The sequence below is a fragment of the Coptis chinensis genome, chromosome 7 (genome assembly GCF_015680905.1).
Source record: "Coptis chinensis isolate HL-2020 chromosome 7, ASM1568090v1, whole genome shotgun sequence".
In the NCBI taxonomy this organism is placed as follows: domain Eukaryota; kingdom Viridiplantae; phylum Streptophyta; class Magnoliopsida; order Ranunculales; family Ranunculaceae; genus Coptis; species Coptis chinensis.
The window spans coordinates 40,811,715-40,832,992 of record NC_141462.1 but is presented as its reverse complement, the minus strand read 5'-3'; the positions used below and the strand labels follow the sequence as shown (position 1 = coordinate 40,832,992).

General features: G+C 37.0%; 2 protein-coding genes across 2 annotated transcripts; both read left to right on the top strand.

Annotated features, from left to right (window-relative positions):
* The first annotated feature begins 12,980 nt into the window (after nucleotides 1-12,980).
* LOC147487549 (uncharacterized) lies at nucleotides 12,981-13,736 on the top strand. The gene is made up of 2 exons (XM_086574065.1): nucleotides 12,981-13,232; nucleotides 13,320-13,736. The coding sequence occupies exons 1-2, from the start codon at nucleotides 12,981-12,983 to the stop codon at nucleotides 13,734-13,736; spliced, it is 669 nt and encodes a 222-aa protein (XP_086430191.1).
* Nucleotides 13,737-14,224: 488 nt separating this feature from the next.
* Nucleotides 14,225-16,539, top strand: LOC147487548 (uncharacterized). Its single transcript, XM_086574064.1, has 2 exons — nucleotides 14,225-14,965; nucleotides 15,379-16,539. Exons 1-2 carry the CDS (start codon nucleotides 14,225-14,227, stop codon nucleotides 16,537-16,539), a joined length of 1,902 nt encoding a protein of 633 aa, XP_086430190.1.
* The last annotated feature ends 4,739 nt before the right edge of the window (nucleotides 16,540-21,278 follow it).

The window sequence follows — 21,278 nt, the reverse complement described above, 5'->3', positions numbered from 1 at the left end:
TTTTTTTAGTGCTGGACCATGTGGATTAGTTTTATCCTATAAACAAAGTACAAAACTATCGAAAATCAGTGGTCCACTTTTTATTAGTGCTTATAAGACCTTGAAGTCTTATAAAAGATGGAACCCTCACATCAAGACAAAATCAGCTAACACAAAACATGTAGCATTGCTTGAAAATTACCAAACTACTCTTGGCTAAATTTCAAAGCATTACGTACAATTACCTTGAACGACTTGAAGCATATAATCAGTCTTTGGTTTTTTTAGTCTTACTCGGCTTGTCTTCTATCTTCAACAACTCCATGGACCATTCCTTCTTATCTTCTTTAATGTGAATTAAACTTAAACTCTAAAGTACTCGAACAATGCGAGATATAAATCTCTCATTGTTACGATGTGGTATGCCACCCTGAAAATGATTTTCAATGGAACATCATTCTTTAAACTCATTACTAATTTATTACATATTTTACTATTCCTGTCATAAGCAAGTTTGATACATGTGCAAATGCAAGCCCAATTAAATCTCAGCTCACTTTTATTTTTTCTCTTTTTTTTGCTTGTGATCTCAATCTCTCTCCCAATATTCCTTCTCCTTCTCAAAGTAGCAATCTTATTATCTAAATTTCTTGTCAATATCTGAAATATTTTGAAAATTTTGAGATTCTAATGCAAATTAACAAAAAAAAAAAAAAGCATGATGCAATCAATATACACAATTGGTTATCATTAAATAAATAAAAGTGTAGCATGTTTGACCTCCGAAATTTGCAATATGAGCTTTAAAATGAATTAAATACTTGATAAGGTCCTTAAACATAGCATAGCAATCAGATTAAACTTAGATATAACAATCCCACAATTTTGGGAAAGAGTTAATTGTCTACCGTATCTTTAGGTGTTTTCTTTTAAGATATATCATTAAATAATGGTTAACCATTATATGTCCTACAAACTCATGTTTTTTAATATGTTGAGACTTGTGAACTCAAATGTTTTTGTGAGGCTGAGATCTATGTTTATGTTTGTTCCATGGGATCTAACAAAGAACAAAAAAAATGTAGAGCATAAATAGGAAAAAGTAGAAAAAAAAATAGTTTCCACATTGTTTACTTCTTGAACTCGTAATGTTTTTGTACAACACAAATCTCAATGCATAATATTTAATCTTAGCCACCACATAACTTTCTCTAGACATACAGCCCACTCGAACAAACCCAATTAAGTGAGAGAATGAGACAAACAAGCGACTTTAAAATGATGTCGAGTAATGAAAGATTCAAATACTAATAATACATATCGTGTCAGTAACTATAATATTGTCATGTTGTCTTGCGTATGTGTTGCCCACCACAAGTTAATTTGTTTGGCCGTTTATCTAATCATAGATTTTGTCAACTTTAGATTGCATAGAGCTCCCAACATGCGAGCTAAAATGATAATAAATATAGATGTTACAAAAAAAACATTTGAAATTACTAAAAAATAACTGATTTAAGCTTATAAGTCTTCACCCCAATCTCTCGATCATCTTGAAGTCATTAGCACATATGGTTGCACCAATAAACTTTGATCCGACATCCAAACTAACTAAAGGGAGGTTGTATTTGCGAGCTTGAGTCATCAGATTGAAATTTTCAACCAATTGTGTTTTTGGTAAAACTAGCTGTGTTTTTGATAAAAATGTCGCCATCTACAAGATAAACACTTCGAGGTGGTGGAAATAACTTGGAGGTGGAGAGGACCAAGAGACTAATTGATGTGAATTAGGGTTTCACATTGATAATTAAGCCCTATATTAGTTTCTATATCATTAGGGAGTACTAGAATTGGGTCTAATTAGTATTTTGAGGTTATTTAGTATAAGGGTATTTTGGGGTTATTATTAATTCCGAATTTAGAGTGTTTTTTTTAGAAGTTTTTTTTTCCTATATAAGGAATTGTAGGCCTTTGCCATAGTTAGTTTTTGAATTGAATTGAATTGATTTTACTGAGAATTCGTGGAATTCGTTTAATTGCAATTGCGATTGCATCAAATTGGTATCAAGAGCTAGATTTCAAAGCTTCTATTACTTTTGAAGGTCTTGGTTAATTATTATTATCATCGAAGAAAATAAAAGAATTAGAAAAAAAAAAAGTCGCTTCTGCAACTCTATCAAAGGTATATGTTTATTGTTTCTTCTGAACAAAGTTTTTTTTTAAGTGTTTAAAAAAAAAATGGTATTGTTCATCATCGTTATCGTTTCACGGCACTATTCACTTCTGTTACTATTCATCATTATTGTTTCCCAATACTGTTTATGTTACTGTTCACTGCGCACTATTCACTGCGAAAGTAAAAAATTATTATTCTTATGGCGACAACAATTAGAGAACTTAATGTGAAGTTTGAGGCATTAGAAAAGAGTGTGAATGATATAATTGAGAAAACATCTGGTTATGATGAGAAGTTCATTGCTTTGAATGAAAAAATTGAGAAATTGAAAGTGGATTTGATGACTTCTCTCGATGTACGTTTTGCTGAGTTGCGAGATTTGTTGACGAATGCAAAGGAACCTTGTAAAGATAATTTGCCTCCTCTCATTATTGTGAATCGTCCTCCACCAACTGAGTGTGAGTTCAAACTAAAATTTGATATTCTCGAGTTTACATGTATTTTGGAACCTGAGGTCTGTCTTGAGTGGATTGCCATGATAGAGAATGTATTTGCTTATCAAAATATGTTAGAAGATCGCAAGGTTTCTTGGGTTGCTACTAGCTAGGCTTCACGGTTTTGCTTTGATTTGGTGGACAAAGTTTCTCCAACAATGCCTGCGCCAGAATTTGGGTCAAGTCACTACATGGGAGCGCATGAAAGAAGTTTTGGTTACTAAGTTTGTGCCTATGAATTATGCGCAACAATTGTATGAGAAGTTGCAAGATTTGAAACAAGATTCTGGCGATTGCATGGTGTCTTGGCGATGAAGAAGCAGCTTTAGGTTGACATAATAAAGACAACCAGATAAATCAATGTCTAAAGCAATTCACTTAGACCATACGTAATTCAAAGAACTACGGTCATGTAAACAATAAATACAAAAAAAAAACATTTATATTGATAATCCCAATAAAGTAATTCATAAATCTCTTTGTATCAACGTCTTAAAATTTTAAAAATTAAGACCAGCGTGATTGTATGCAACCTCTCCCTATTAATGAGAGAGTCGGTATGCACCTCAATTACAAAAACATATGGCAGCCAATACAAAAAAATGATCCTAGATGTGCAACCAAAAAGTATAAACATCTGACACTATTCTCTATACAATCTATAAACTTGGATACCGAAATAAAGTCAGTTTAATGGTTAACAGATAGATATATTATGGTCAGTTTATGTTGGCAAAAGAGATGGTAAATAAGAACACGACCTACTAAGAAAAAGAGATAGATGTGTACCCCATTGATGATCCCTTATGTGACCGAAGAGACACAATTGAGTGGTTTACTTTAAGATTTCAGACAGTTATAACACTTGCCAACGAAATCAAGACATGCCGCTTGAGAAAAGTTGCCCACCTGTTTCTATGAAGAAGAAAAACCTTATCTAAGAAGGAACAAAATACCTTGAGAAAAACTAATGGTAGTAAACAATCTCCTTTTGTGGAAGAAATGAAAATTTTCGTAGAAACAAGCTACTGCTTTTTTCTTCCATCTTGTTGTTTTGAGGAGTTATTAGGTTAGGAGAAATGATTTTTGAGACAAATAACTGAAAATTTTGACTTAGGTCGTGTATTTGCACTCTATGAAATACACAGCTAGATGATGTGAGATTTGAAGAAACTACCCGCAATATAGCATGTTCATTCAGTTCATGCTCAAGCTTAAAATTGACAAAGTTATCTGTGGTGATGAGCAGGTGGTGAAGATAGCAGTTGTCAGGTGAAGAAGTAGATCCTGCATCAGAAAGCAATTATTTGCTTGATGTCATGATGTGTGATGTCATTTAAAGTGGTCTCTCTGTGGTGACTTATTATTTGGGCTTCTGGATTTAAAAGTGGTGGCTTTTTATTTTTTATTTTTTTTGGATGAGGAGGAACTATTGACATAAAGGTTTGCTATGCCAAGGCCTAACGTGGAAAATGTTATAACTCCTGTTGTTACTACACCAATTATGGAGAATGTGGCCCCTGCACCAGGAGTAACTTGCCATGCTCCGCACTACTCCGGTTGTTCCTACAACTGTCTAGTGGATAGATTGGGCATCGACATGCTCTTCAAAAGCATAGTGACAAAGCAAGTGCAATGGAATAAACCTCCCCCTGAAGCCCTGATACTGTTATGCTAAATTATGATGGTACACTCCAAACTCTCTTTGCAGGTTATGGTGGTGTGTTTAGGGATGCAGATGGAAGAGTTCTACTTATGTATAAATGTGGTTATAAGAAGAATTCCATTGTTTTCTTGTAACTCTTAGGTATTGAAGTTGGCATGAGGATAGCAGTGAGAATGAGTTTTCAATACTTGCATATCAACTCGGATTCTAAAAGAGCTATGAATATTGTAAATGAAATTGAAGTAGCACCTTGGCATTGTTTGAATGTCATGCAGACTATTAGGATGCATAAACATAAGATCATTAAACTGGAGGTGAAACACATTTACAAAGAAGGTAATAGGGCAGCTGACTTTGTTTCCAAATCTTGTTGTCCAGGAGATGAAACTATAAGATGTCATATAGGTCTTTTAGAGGAAAAATTGTCTGTAATTGTGCATGAAGATGTTATTGGATGTATCTACACAAGGTTTTAAATCAATACTGGTTTGGGTCGCCCATAACCTATACCTTCTTTAAAAAAAAACTTGAGAAGAACTAACAATAGGGATAACATCATGTGTGTTCTCATCCATCTCAGCAAGGAGGGCAAATGTGTTGTTGTTCACTAGTTCAACAACAAGAGGAGACAACTGTGTAAGATTAGTTCTCAGCTGGGTGCATACATGTTACCATAAGCCTTGTAGCCCTTGTGTTGTCAACATTTTTGAGCTCTATCTGTAAATATATATAGTTTCATTTTCTTCATTAATTATATCATTTAGAACCGGAGAAGGAGAGTGGAACCTCTTCTTGAATCTTTTGCAGTTTCTCTCGTTCCTCAAAGCATAAATAACATCACAAGCTATAGCCCTTACAATCTCAAAGTTAGTTGTATTCTTCCTTGTTCTTCTAAATATCTTGTTATTCTTGGTGAGTCTGTCTTGAGTAGATAGACTGTCACTAGCGAGCTTTCATTAGAATGAATGCAAAACACTAGATTGAATGCATCTACGTGTGAGCTTGCATTAGAATGAATGCAAAACACTTGATTGATTGAATGAACCCATCTATAAGCGAGCTTGCATTATAATGAATGCAAAACACTTAATTGATTGAATGCATGCATCTACAAGCAAGCTTGCATTAGAATGAATGCAAAACACTTAATTGATTGAATGAACGCATCTACAAGAGAGCTTGCATTATAATGAATACAAAACACTTGATTGATTGAATGAACGCATCTACAAGCGAGCTTGCATTAGATTGAATGCAACACGTACACTTGATTGAATGCATCTACGTGTGAGCTGGCATTAGAATGAATGCATAACACTTTATTGAATACATCTACGTGTGAGCTTGCATTGGAATGAATGTAAAACACTTGATTGTTTACGGACATATATATGTAGCCCGGCTCTTAAACGGACTAATCCGTTTATGGACATGTGTCTTGAATAGCTTATATAGTGTCATGAACAGCTTATATAGTGTCTTGAACAACTTGTTTAATTTACGCTTATTAACTTTTTAATTTATGCTTATATATGACACTATATAAGTTGTGTAAGACATTGTATAAGCTGAGTAAGACACTATATAACATGTCCGTAAACGGACGTCTGTTTAAGAGCTGGGCTGTATATATAGGAGCAGGTTCCTTTTACCACACTTTTTATACCATAGTTTATACCATGCTCCACAACTTTATGTACAGCATGAATTATAATCTATTTTTTTGTAGATGTGTTCAACTAACCATGAAGATCACCTCTACAAAATTTTAACTCATTTGATAATGTTTAACTATGTCAAAAGATGATTGCAAAATTGAAAATTTTGAGCCGTTTAAAAAGAATCAAAATTGAGAATAATTTTTAACTAGGTTAGAGATTTCTAAATGAGACGAATTTTTGTGGAGATGTTATCAATGGTTAGTAGATCGTATCCACAAATTATTAGCACTTAACTCATCTTGTAGGGAGGTGTGATATAAACTATGGTAAACGGAACCTACTCGTATATATCTACAAATTATTAGCACTTAACTCATCTTATAGGGAGGTGTGGTATACGAGCAGGTTCCGTTTATCATACTTTTTATACCATAGTTTATACCACACCCCCTTACAAGATGAATTAAGTGTTAATAATTTGTGGATATGATCTACTAACCGTAGATAATTCGTCTCATTTAGAAATTTCTAACCTAGTTAAAAGTTGTTGTAAACTTTGAATTTTTTTTAACGATTTAGATTTTTCTATTTTGCAATCATCTTGTGACATAGTTAAACATTATCAAATGAGATGAAATTTTATAGATGTAATTTTCATGGTTAGTTGAACACATCTACAAAAAACTATGTTATAATTCATGTTGTATGTAAAGTTGTGGGACATGGTATACTCACTATATATAAAACATTGTAACACAGGTACATGACGACATTAGAGTTGGTGGTGAATAAACTGCTTAGTAAAACACAAGCGCCGGAGTTCCTGGTGGCCTTTCCAGGGATTCAAGACATGGTGCAGAAGTATGCATGCATAACTTAACAGAGCTACAGAATAAACTACAGAGTCCAGCCTCTAGCCTATCAACAATGGTACATGGAGACATGCATAATAGTATGACTAAATTGCATAGTTTTCAGAAGATTGCCTTTAGAAGTTTCAATCCATAATATGTACTCAATAGTCAATATTTCATATGCATAATACAAAATGAGGCTAAGAAATTACTTCTATTATTAATTGGTTAGAATCACCCATATCTTGACCAATCGTTATCTACATGTTACGATTCTATATTCCAGTCTCAACCATAGTACAAAATATCAAGATATGGCAAAATATTGACCCCCTGATTTATGGATATATATCGGGGATATATCTCCCTATGTGGAGATATATTATATTGGGGCATCTGCAAATATCGTGGATATACCGATAGATATCGCCAAATATCGCTAGACTCTGTGTGAGTATTGCTAACTGCAAATATCGTGGATATATCGACAAATATCGCTCAAATATCCACAAATCATCTATATTTTATTTGAATGTGGTCATACTTTTAATGTGAACAACTCTATAATGCTAAAAAATACTAACTAACTTATTTGTACATATTTAGGATGGTTATATGTCGCTATAAAGTCATATTTTAAATTTCAAATATTTAAAAAGTCACACAAATTACTACACTAGTTGTAACACCTCAGGATTAAAGGATTAAAAAAATATTACAAATCGTTAATAGGACTACGTTCAATTTTAATTAATTAAAATCAATGATAAATCATCATTTTTTTTTAATAAAATCCGACAGAGTCTCCTCTGTATTTTCAACATTTAAAACACGTAAATTCTGTCATAACCTGAAAATCAAAATAATACAATTCTCATTGATTCAACATTTCAACATGTCCAAGATATGTATATATATACTCCACTACTCCACTTTAACAACAAAATACATATTATATATATATATATATAACTTACATATCCACTTCCAAGATATTCAACAACCACATTAAATAACATTACATATCCACTTCCATAACAAAATACATGAAATAAAATAAATGAAAGTTACACAAAATGAAATTACAGTACATGAGATACAACAAATTACTACTCTGGTGACATTCGGGACTCACATGTGGAAGAGCTCGAGTCTGTGCCTTCATTATGGATTGCTAGCCTTTGTTGAATGTCTTTTACTTTATATTCCACAATGTCAGAGTTAACACACATTTTCGAGTTAACACACATTTCTCTATAGTATCCTTAATACGTTGTAAGATATTGTTTCCTTCATTTCGAAAAATATTACCATCATTTGCTGTATTTATCTCCATAGTTGTGAATAACACAACGATCTGTACCTTTAACACGTTCGTTTCAAAATATAAACTGTTCAAACTCCTATTGATTTCTATGAAAGCATTATCGAGGACAAGTTGGCAATTATCCATTGTTGTTTGTTAACAAATTCAAGAATACAATAATTAGAAGTCAATTTATGTACGTATTAAAATGACAATTAAATAAAAACAAATCTTTATTAATTAAACCATTAAAATAAAAAACTCTAACATGATAAAAAACCGTGAACCAATATAAAGCCACTCAAACTTTATAGAGAGGCTGACACTCCAAACCATTAAACATGATAAAAAACCGACATCCAATACAAAGACACTTCAACTTTATTCCAAACCAATAGAGGCTTACACTCCAAACCATTACAAAGAAGACTACTGCCAGAATAATTTGCGGCCTTCTTGAATGCCTTCGACACCATGTAATGCAGATTCAAGAAGAAAACCATTACAATACTAGTTCCAAGTGAGGGTTTGGCCGAACCAATTCTTAAAATTTTCCACGTACAAGTTGTATGCTGACTGATCCAAGTTCTTACCACACAATTTAAGATAACCAATAATCGGATACCCAGTTTCCTCAATAATGGTCAACTCATAGGTTCCCATATAGTTCCCTATGCAGGTGGAGGCATGTCCACACTATGGCCCGAGAATAGCTGAACATCTTCCATACTTTGGTCCCCTTCATTCCATCCTCCATAAGACTGACGAGGAGGTACATATTGTTCTGAAGGTAGCACAAATGTAGATTCAGTAGAATACTTGTGAGATGGAGCATTCCAATCTCCATAAGACTGAGAGGACGTATATTGTTATGAAGGAGCAGAGGTGGAAGCAGTAGAGTATGCTTGAGGATTATTCCAATTTCCATAATATTGGGAACGTGAATATTCTTCTGGAAGATTCGCATATGAAGAATCTGTAGAATATTCAACCATATTTGAACCAGTAGAAGAATATCTATAAGGCTGATCGTAAGAAAACAATCCTCCAAATTGGCCCGCCAACTCCTCAACAGACATCTCGACCCCAGTAGACGACCCTTGCCCATAAAAGCAATTGCTGGAGTCCGTGCTCTGTGTAGGATCTGCTCTCCTTTGTCTTCCTCTTCTTTGACGAGATCCTCGTTGGGTAGAAGCATCATGGTCAGAGTCTTGAGTTGCATGGTCAAACCCATCTTCTTCAGTAAAATATACTCCTCTATTATCACGACGCTGGTACTGTGGATAAAAAACCAAACCTTTATAAATTGAGCAAAGTTAGAAGTTTGAACAACCACGCCTAAGGATTCGAAGTTTGAACTCTCCGAAGAAGCATCAAACTAAAAACTGGAGCAACCACACTTAAGGTCAAAAGCAGAACAAAGTACTTTCATGCAACAAATTAGTATCATAAATAACAGGATTGAAGCAAGATCACTTATAATTTTAATTACCACTTTCAATTACATGCACGAGAGACATAGATCATGTACGTCAGTATAACAACTTTCTAACAAGATTAAGTTACTATTTGTTAACATGTTGCGTGTACTTCCCAACCAACTCCCCAAGGCCATATTAAATCACATTGTCAAGAGCCCTGTCGAAGAATATGACGAAAGAGTAAGGCTGGGTTTAAAATTTGTTTGCAAGTTGGAATTGCTCGAATCTTATGTGGGATGGTCATTTCCTATTGAAAGCAATATCACTAGCTTGATCACTGCTCCAGTTTCTGCTATGGTAGCGGGTAATAATTTAACATTTGAAGGGAACGCTGTTTCCTTTGTGGATCTTGTGATGGAAGATATTGGTGAAATTCAATCCTTTCAACATGATGACAACGTATGAAAAAGAGGAATCAGCAACACCATTTGTCTGGTTCAGTTTTCCAGTAAATGGAAATATATTTAGTTAATAGGAATTGTTATGCTATTAACAGTTGGAGTAGTTCTCCCCCTTCTTTCCTTTGTAATTTTTTACTTTCTGACATGTTGGGTGTATGTACAAATAGACTTGTTAATATATAAAAAGTTAGTTTTTACCAGAAAAAAAAAGGAATTGTTTTGCTTATAAAGTTATAAGAATCTCAAGATTTTGAATGTCTGTCAGGTATATTATGTTGTTGTTCCCTATTTCTATGACTAGATATATATGCCTCATAACATTCAGCATTATTATTTTTATTTTTTTCCCAAGGCATGGTTAGTGGCTAGAGACCCGCAAGATAGAAGAACAAATTGCAGATGCAACTGCAAATGCAACTGCAACTGCAGTAACATCTAATAACTAGAATACCAAGATTAAGCTAATTCGGTGTAGGGCTAGATACTATTATATGATGCTGCAAGTGTGGGAAAGTGTCCCGGCTTGGCTTAGGATCTTGAAACTTATGTTGAGTTTGGGTTAGTCGATGTTAAACTGGGGATCACGCCTTGGGTTCCCTTGTCTCTTAACTAAGCCCACGTCTCTTCTGTCAGGATTGTGTAGATAACAAAGACAACCGTGTTGATGAAGTATTAAGATTCCAAAGAGAATTGCTATATGTACCCTTGGAAGTCAACAAGACTTGGAATAAATTACAGAAGGAAATAGAAGAGAAAGGGATACTGATGCGGACATCAACATGGTCAATCCCATGGGCCGCGCGCCCACTAGTTTAATTATTTTATTTTAGTTGTTGACACATGTCGTGTTCCTATTGGTTTAGAATTTTTAGGATTAGTATAAATAATGGGCTGGTAATTAGGGTTTAGGGAGAGTTGTGTTATTAAGAATATTTCAGAGAGAAATAAAGATTTGTTTTAGTTTTAGTTGTTTTGTTTAATTCAAGAGTAAATTTGATAAACTGAAGCTTCCGCCAGTTTAATCTACATCATTTGGTATCGGAGCACGAATCGTTCCTAAGTAAAATCTAATTTTTCTTTTTCTTATTCGTTTTAATTTTTCATGTTACTGTTCATCAGTACTATTCACGAAACATTGTTCATCAGAAACACTATTCACACATTACTATTCATCGTGTTACTGTTAGCCCGAAAATTAATTTTCTGTCTTTGTCTTCTTTCAAGATCAAAGTTTTAATTTTTATGCCGTATATCAAGAAACCAGAGATGGAACACCTAGAAAAAAATTATCAGGGTTTGAATACCAAGTTTGAAGCTATGCAAGAAACCTTGAATGCACTTCTAGCCGCCTAACAACAAAATTCTAGGGTTTCTCCAGAAGTTAGTTTACCTTTTCAGCAGCCGTCACAGGTTCCACCATTAATGGCGTCTTCTCAAAGTTTTCAGACACCACCAGTTTCTATGCCATTCGGCTATTATCCAGATCTCTATCAGCAGCAGATGATGTATCAGGGTTGTTCTCTTTATTATCAGTCTTGGAACCCTAGTCAATATCATTATGTTCCTCCTTATGGGCCAAACCCAAACCTGGGATATGTGCCTCAATCATTCTGTCCATAGCAAGAGGTTTCTCATCTTCAGACTACTCCAACGCCGTAGGGTCTTGAAGTGGTGGGTGCGCCTATTGTGACTACAGTACTCTCACCTCCTACCTTGGTCACTGCAACTACACCAGTAGACACTACAGTAATTCCAGCACCCACAGATACTATCTTGCTAGAACAGGTTGCAGACCAGTACCAACCACTGCGTCCTTTTGATGTTCGGTCTGGTCACTCGACTCCTCATCCAGGTCTTACTGATACAGTTGCAATAACAGGCCAGAAACGAGTTGAACAATGGCTCTAGCATGACCATCCAGTCGAGGTTCCTCCATTAGTTCGTGAACCTTTTAATCTTCCAGCTGTTATTCCTCCTCAGCGTGGGGGAAGACCTAATTCTGTGCCAGGTTTACCACAACTCCAACCATTGGAGCGATTTGTTCCCCCTCAGAGACAACATGTTATTGTACAACCGCAAGTGCAACCTATGGGCCAACATCAGCTACACGGTCTACCGCCAGTAAATAACATGCAGGAGGGTCCTTTTCTTCAGCCGAACCATTTGGGTGTTGGTTATGGCATGGCTCCTAGAGGACGTGGTCATGGCGGTGCAAATAGAGGCAGGGGTGGTCAGCCAACAATCTTTTCCACCTTAGCCTCTGTAAGCTGTTTACTAGGAGGAATAACTGCATGAATGAGAGTGCCATCTAATGCTCCAATAGCCCCTTTGAATGCTCCTTGTCTAAGTTTCTTATAACTTCTAAGTTCTCCAACTGGGGCATCCCAATATGGTGGTACAATCATCTCTTTGGAAAACACAATCATAGCTTTCAACATTTCATGACAGTACTTGTGAATTGTTTCTCCAGAATGTTGGAATAACCAACTTACATGTGTCATACGAGTGTTATGACTAAGTGTTAACAAGAACATCTTCATTTTCTCATGACTCCATAGGTAGGTGCTTACTATTGGCCAAGTACCTTCTCTCTCGAAGATGACTACACAATGTTTGAAAAGATTCTTTTGCACATCCTAAACGATTGGAAAATTTGTTTTGATGGACCATTCAAAGTCTCCCTAACTAAATCTTATCCACTACGTGAGGAAATGCACATCTTGTGACGGACTCTCCTTGGGAGTGTATTTCTTCTTGCATGTTTGAGCAATATCACTAATGCTATTAGACTCACCAACAAGGATAAGTTAAAAGAATCCATATAGACCTACATATAATAAGGATAACCATATAAATGTATCCATCACATTGCATTCGGTGCAAACAAATTAAAAAATAGTTAATGCATTTCAAAGAGAGAATAACATACTAGAACTTGGCATAATGATGAGTGTGTGAGTAGATGGGAGTTGACAAGGTGGTGGGGAAGCTGGACAGAGCATTTTACAATAACGAATGGATTCTCTTGCACCCAGGTTGGCGATATAGGGATCTGAGTAAGTTGTACTCTGACCACTCACCCATTATTGGCTGGTCGATTTCTATCCCAAAGCCCAGGAATGTTCCTTTAAAATTTTTCAAGATGTGGACCACCTATCCAAGCCTAGAGGATCTGGTGAAACAAAGCTGGTCGGAGCCCATGGAAGGGCATTCAGTATTTGTGCTTGCACAAAAACTCAAACGTCTGAAAGGCAAATTGAAATCCTAGAATTGTAATATATTTGGGAACTTGGGCACACAGGTCAGAGAGGAGCCTGCGGCGCTGGAGATTATGCAAAAAGAATTGGAGAGGAATTACAATGATGCTTTGGCCAATGAAATTATAAATCAAGAGACTAAAGTAGAGGGCTTACTGGAACAAGAAGAGTCTTTTTGGAGGCAGAAGTCCAAGGTTAAATGGGATAACGAGCTGGAAAAGAGCACAAAGTTCTTCCATGCCTTAGCTGATATGAACAGGAACAAATCTTACATCACTGAACTGGAAAACAAAGAAGGGGAGATTCTTACTAACCAAAAGGATATCGGAGAATACATTGTGCAGCAGTTTTCTAAGAAACTGATGAGAGTTGAGTTGCAGCCGGATGACTATCTTATTAATTTGATGCCAAGGTCGGTAACAGAGGAGGACAATGAGAACTTTATTAAGATGCCTCCTTAGGAGGAAATCAAGAAGGAGTTTTTTATTTGAATCTATATAGCTCTCCAGGGCCGGATGGGTTCACAGGCTATTTCTTTCAGACTTACTAGGACATAATGGGGTTGGACATGATAAGAGCTGTACAATACTTCTTCATCAGAAGTCACATTCCCAGCAACTTTAATGCTAACTTCTTGGTTCTAATCCCAAAATAAAAGGGAGCAAAACAGTTGGATAGGTATATACCAATATGTCTGGCAAACTTCGGCTTCAAAGTCATTACAAAAATCTTGGCTTCACGACTAAATATCTTCGCTCAGAGGATTATCACAAAAGAGTAATATGGGTTCATTGCCAGCCGAAACTCTGCTCAAGCAGTGGGGTTGGCCTCTGAGCTTATTAATGAGCTGAAAGTCAAGAGAAGAGGAGGTAATATAGGCATCAAGCTGGATATATCACAGGCCTTTGATACTTTAGATTGGAACTTTCTCTAGGCAGTTATGCATAGAATGGGCTTTGATGGGAAACTGATAGGATGGATACAGGGAGCAGTTGCAAATAATTCAATCTCCATCCTCTTAAATGGTGGCCCTATTGGATGCTTCACAGTGGAGAGGGGACTTAGGCAAGGGGACCCTCTCTCTCCGATACTATTTGCCTTTGCAGAGGACTGTCTGAGTAAAGGATTGGAATGGCTCTGTGTGAACAAGAGAATACAAATAATGGTGATCCAGAGCGCCTACTCCAGTCCTACACACCTTATGTTTGCAGATGATATCTTCATATTCTGTAACACAAGCATGCAGCATCTCATTAACCTCATGAAACTTTTGGACTCCTACCAGTTGCCCTTGGGTCAGCTCATAAGCAAAGATAAATGTAAGATTTTCTTGAGTCCAATGACACACAGAAGGAAGCATGACATTGAGGAAATCATGGGCATCAAAGAGGGCTTTTTCCTGGAAAACTATTTGGGTGTTCCCTTAACTGTGGGGAGGGTTACAAGAGCATCTCTTGCTCCTCTGGTTGACAAGGTTAGGAAAAGGGCAGCTAGCTGGGCTGGAAAGATGTTATCCTTCAAGGGTCGAGTGGTTCTGGCCAAGCATGTTTTAAACAGTATACCTGTGCATAATATGGCAATTTACAAATGGCCAGCGTCGGTGATCAAAGAATGTGAGGGCATAATCAGGAACTTCATTTGGAGTGGTAGCCCAGCGAAGAGGAAATTCATCACAGTGAAATGGCAAAAGGTATGTCTGCTAGTGGAGGAGGGAGGTCTCGAACTACAGAAGCTCAGAGACATAAACCTATCTATGCTCATGAAACTAGCTTGGAATTTACTGAATGGAAACTTGGATTGGTCAGAGTTTATGAACGGAAAATATAGAAACAAAGTAGGGGGTTGATCTAGCCATAAGAGTTCCACAGTGTGGACTAGGTTACAATGGGCTCTCAGAAAGATGCATACTCATCAAGGGTGGATCATTGGCAAAGGAGAGAATATTAATCTATGAAGGGATAACTAGATAGGTGACGTGATTATTGGAAATTTTATCCAGGATAAGAGGCTCCTGCAGAAACTCAAAGCCCCCCCTCAGCGCTTGCATCCAGGGGAACCAGTGGAATTTCTCTAAAACTATGAAACAAATTTTGAGTAATCTAGGGGCGAAAAATCAGCCAGTTAGAGTTTCCTGATCAGCAGAGAGAGGATAAGAGAGTTTGGCGTCAATCCATTGATGGCTTGTTCACTGTGGGGTCGGCATATGAAGCTACTAGAGAGAGTGCGAATGCGCTGCTGTGGACAAAGTTTCTCTGGTTAGTAGAGGTGCTGCCAATGACTCTTGGGACAGGATGGAAAATTCTCCATGGTGCCATGCACACAGACGAGAAACTAAGGGGGAAGAACTTCAAGATGGTGTCTCGCTGCTGCATTTGCACGGTGGCAGAGGAAACTCAGGACCACATCTTATTCGAATGTAGTTTTGTGCAGAGATGCTGGGAACTCATAACACACAATATGCAACATCATACGAGGATTGCCAATCGGGAAGAGATGTTCATAAAGTGTAGAAATGAAAGCCCACTCTTACAGGATCTATGGAAAGCAGCATCAATTTCTTGCTTAGTCGCGATTTGGAGGAATAGGAATGAAATCATCTATGGCAGCAAGAAGTCAAGCATCAGTTCCATCATGTCCCAAGTTCGTAGAGCAGCGAAGAGAGCTAATGACCGATCGAAGAAGCACATGCATAATACTACCAGAGATTTGGAAGTCTTGAAGGCTTGGAAGCTACCGGCCAAGTTAAGGAAGGCTCCACGCACTTTAGAATGTTATTGGGTGGCTCCACCTAGCAACATGATAAAAGTGAATGCTGGTGGTTGCTCTAGAGGTAATCCCGAAAACTCAGGTTGGGGCACGCTTCTTAGAGATAGCAATGGAAATGTGATTGGCGCATATATCGGAGGTCTGGGTATTGCCACAAACTTTATAGCTGGGAGTTTTGCGATAGTGGAGGGCATCTCAAAAGCGGTGGAACTAGGATGGAAACTAATCTGGGTGGAATCCGACTCTACTGCGGCAATCAAATCTTTCCAGAATGACCAGGTACATTGGCAAATTCGTGCAGCTTGGGACAAAGTGAAAGGGCTAGCGGACTGGATCATTGTGACTAACACCTGGAGGGAGGTTAATTTTGGCGCGGACATTTGTTCTAAAGAAGCCGCAAACCTGGCAAAGGGAGAGAAGAAGTGGTGGGATGGCAGGCCACCATTCTTGCATAGAATTGAGGATATGAACATCACGTACTATAGATTTGTAAATTGACCTCAGCTACTTTGAGATAGTGCTTACTATCAATCCTATCCATTTTTTGTACTTTGTAACCTTTTAATTTATTAATACAATTACCTTTAGCAAAAAAAAAAAAAAAAAGTGTGTGAGCACTTGGGTTGATAGTGGAGCAAGCATCAGGATCACCAAAGCGATCATCTTAACCATAATATACATCCGCAATGTATAATGAAAAGTGCACTTCCATTATTGTACAAAATATAAAATGGTATGGTTCTCTGTCAAAGTTCAAATGTAGGCTTCCTTTTCTAATACTCCATCTTTGATTTATTGGTCTATTTCACCCTAAACTAAACACATTCTTATTAATCAATCAGCAACAACACAAAATTAAAATAAAGAGAGAACCAGTCAGCAACAAACCTAAAATCAAGTACTAAAAGAAAATAAATAAATCAGTAAATAGCCAAATCAATTAGTCGGCAGCAAACCGGCCACAACAATCAATAAAAAGAAATTGAAACAATAGCATACAATGCAACGACAATAATGCAAGTGCTAATAAGAGAGAGTGAGAGTGCGAATTCAATAATGAACAGAGTCCATGAATACTAGCATAATCTAAGAGACAACTCGCCAATTTAATCAATGCCGATTAAGTTTCTATTGCATACCGAGTGGCTCGATCGACCTTGACAGTGGTGGCAACAGTTTCACACTTTCTCGCGGTTGTGGCAGTAGCACCAAGGCGCTCGGTCGATATCAGAGATGGAGCTTATGATTGGCGGCAGCAGCAGCTGCTTGTTGGTTTGGGAAGAATGAAGAAGAGATAACGAGGGCAAGGGGTAGTATGCTTGGGGCGTTTGTGTATTTTCCCAGCATAGAAGTCTTACACAATTGTAGTAGGTCCAATTTTGGTACTGACAGAAATCATGCCTCTTATAAGACATTTCTAGTAGAATGCCTGTTATAAGAGGCAAATAATGAACCAAAAATATGTCCCACATCACTGGTCCATGTGTCTTATAAGAGGTTATAAAACCTCTAGGTCTTATAAGAGGCAAAAACAAATGGCCCCTATGTTGGTAAACTGTTAGAGATACATTATGTTGGCTTATGAGATAGTTATGTTGTCTTACAGGTAACCATTGAGGAAAATGAAATAACATGTTCAATTAAGTACTAATTGAACACAATGTAGTGCTTTTTGCACTTGATACATAAGTACCCAGTCTATTAATATGCACAAAACCATACTCAATGCAGTGCTTCCTGTGTTGTGTGATTGTGTCTAGTAGATACTGTTTCAGTAAGTTTTGCCAAAACACACTAGTTGGGTCGGAAGTGATCTTTTCGGAAGAGATTGCAAAGGGGATGGTTGTTGGTGAGAGTTGAGACTAGACTTTGGTTTGAAGTTGCTTACGTACCTAAATGTTGTATTGCTTTGGGATCAAGTATTGATTGTGCAGTTATGGAGAATGACCAAGGTTGGATTTTATATGTCGGATTGGTGATAGTTACTTCCTCGTTCTCCAATATTCCAATCGTGGGATGAAGTTGAAGAACTTGCTGGAGTACCGTCACAAGATTTGAAGTTGATGGAAGTGAATCTTGAATTTGGACGAAGTTGTGGAAGTTATGGACAAAGTTGTGGAAGTTGATTGATTCGGTCAAACAACTTCCTCACAAATGTTCAAGACATGTGTTTAATTGAATAGATTTTGCGTTATGTGGGTAGGTAATAAATTAAATCTGAGCATGGGCTCTAAGCATGGCTTTTTTGGGCTCAGAGCATGGGCTTTATTGTAATTAAGCTCTGAGCATAGGCTTTTTGGGCTCTGAGCATGGGCTTTATTGTAGTTAAGCTCTGAGCATAGGCTTTTTGGGCTCTGAGCATGGGCTTTATTGTAGATAAGCTATGAGCGTGGGGTTATATTGAATTAGGCTTTTATTGGGCCACATTTGTGGGGGCTGGAACAAATACCGACCTATACTCACATTTGTAAAACGTACCAACTTTCTACAATGATCTTGTCCGTGGTTTTCAAAAAAGCCAAATGACTGCAGGGAGCAATTCATCTTTGCCATAGAGTCATAATCAAGTAAGTGAAGCGAATGTTTTTTTGAGAGGGGGGGAAGTGCGTTGCTCAAAATGTAGTTTGGTAGGTTTGTGTCTGTCTGTCCTCAATCCTTCACAACTCTCCTTCTGCCTCCTTCACTCCCAAACTCTCTCTCTCCCCACCCACAAACCCATCTCTCCCTCCACCCTCCACTCACGCCCCCACTGCTTGCAGTTATCTAGTTACATATATAAATTACCATGAAAGGGACTGCTTCAGATATTTCTACACTTGTTAAGTCGTTAATGTTTGCAGATTGAACAGTAATGGATCTATTGATAGCTTAAGCTGAAATGAGTTCCCCTTGTATTTTAACTATGAAATGATAATGGGCAATGATTGAAGAAACATCAATTCAACTTATACATAATGGGAAACTTAAACTTACTTACATAAGTTCGTAGAAAAAACAACTAGAACTCAACAAATGGACAATTAGACAAACACCAATAGATGTGATAGACAAATAGAGGGGTTTCCTGATTAATTTTGTTAACATGTTAGAGAAATACTATGTTGTCTTATAGTATAGTTATATTGTGTTAAAAGGAAACCTTGAGGAAAGGACATGACATGTTTAATTAAGTATTAATTGAACACAATGCAGTGCTTCCTACAAGTCCAACACAATGACTCTATATTTCTGTAAGCAAGGGATAAACAAAGGTCACAGGTTTATAAAATGCAGAAGTCAACCTAGATGCAATGCTTTCAAATGGATTGATCTCCCAGATGAAGAAAGCCATGAAGCCAGCCATCAAGCAACTACAACTACGTAAGAAAAGGTCACAGAAGGAGGGAAGGTGAAGGTAACAGTGGAGGGGAACTGTACCTCCAAAATTACCATGGAAGGGAGTGTTTCAGATATTTCAGCACTTGTTAAGTCTTTAGGGTTTGCCGATTGAACTGTAATGGATCTACTGATAGCATAAGTTGAAATTAGTGAACATTTTGGATGTATTTTAACTGTAATTGATGTAGTTTAACTGTGAAATGATAATGGGTAATGATTCAAGAAACATGAATTCAGCTTAAACATAATGGGAAACTTACACATAATTACAAAAGTTCGTAGAAAAACAACAAGAACTCAACAAAGAGACAATTACAAATAGGTGTTTCCAGTTATGTAAGTAATCTATTAGAGATACATTGTGTTGTCTTTATACATAGTTATGTTGTTGTGTATTTAACCATTGACTAAAGGACATAACATGTTTAATAAGTAATAATTTCACATAACCATAACACAATGCAGTGCTTCTTGCAGTTGATACATAATAAGTACCCAGTCTATTAAAACATACTAACTAACAGGAAAGAAATAATTACATATATAAACGACTAGTTCAATTGGGTTTCGGCAAAGTCTGACATGAATGAGAAAATGGAGTGAATGCTACTTGCTAGGATTACATGATCTGCTAGGACCTTCTTCTCCATGAAACTATACCATATGATCTTGTTGTACCAACTGAAAACGCCAATGTCTGATGGCAGTAGGCCGACAAAGTTTGAATGGTAGAAACCTTCATACAATATAAACGTCCTCGGTTCACTCCACACACAGTTCTCGTACCACTGCAAAACCCAGAGTTCTAATATTCCAGTGCCGGTGCCGTCCTCACCCCAGAAAGAGAACATAACAGCTATGGAGCCAACATAGGGAAACAGCGTGTATGACTTCGGTGGACGTTGAGTCTCCGGTAGCCTAATCCTTGTCCATTGCTCACGTCGAACGTTAAAAACTAATATTCTCGCATCCCAAAGAGACCAATGAAGATTTCCTTTTGCAACAACTCCAGCATTCCTTTTAAGGAGTTCATCATTAAAAGACAACTCCAGGTCCTCCAACCTTCTCCATTGTTTAACTTGGTAATCAAATAATTCAACATGATAGATGATACATTTCTTCAATTTGTTGTCCTTGGAAAGCCTTACAATGTTGTGGTTGGGTACTGAGAGCCTAACTATAGTGAATCGCAAAGGTTCCACAGAATTAACCACCATTCCCACACATACTGTGAAGAATCTGTTCCTAGGATTATTTAGGCGACGAAGGTTTGTAGTCGTTGGTTTGCATACATAAAACTTTTGGTATTTTTCGTAAGGTGTGTTCAAGAGAACAATACCTTCCATTGACGAGGCAAGGACCGATGTGCCATCAGGTTTGAAGTCTAAAGTTGTGCCTAGAATTGGTGGGTTGTTTGCAATGCTGGATGCAAAAGATATCCTGGATTCCCATTTGTATTATGTATTTATGATGTAACCAAGAAAAGATCCCATCAGCAATGCATGGTCCTTAGTGAACGAACTTGAACTTGTAAAGGATGCCCATTTTTGGCAGACGAACATTGCTTTTTTGAGAAATAGAAGTGGAGTACGCTTGACTATCTCTTCAGAAATTTCATCTGGCATTTCCATGTTGTTGTTGTTGTTGGTGTTGTTCTTATTGTGGTTGTTGTTGTCGGTGTTGGTGTTGGTAGAGTTGTTCTTGTTTTTTTTGGATACAGATGAAGAAGATCCTTCCATTGTTGTTCTATTTTGGTGGGTTTAATATCAAGTGTGGAGTTTTTAGGTTTGATATCCTCTCAATGCTTACAAGTTGCCCAATAAATGGAAATGAATGCTTTTAATCTTGGGAGACATTTA

Coding starts and splice junctions, on each gene's coding strand:
- LOC147487549 (XM_086574065.1), top strand. CDS start 12,981: ATGGGAGTTGACAAGGTGGTGGGGAAGCTGGACAGAGCATTTTACAAT. Junction 13,233..13,319: donor AGCCCATGGAAGGGCATTCA/GTATTTGTGCTT, acceptor TTGGGCACACAG/GTCAGAGAGGAGCCTGCGGC.
- LOC147487548 (XM_086574064.1), top strand. CDS start 14,225: ATGGGCTTTGATGGGAAACTGATAGGATGGATACAGGGAGCAGTTGCA. Junction 14,966..15,378: donor TCACAGTGAAATGGCAAAAG/GTATGTCTGCTA, acceptor TGAGTAATCTAG/GGGCGAAAAATCAGCCAGTT.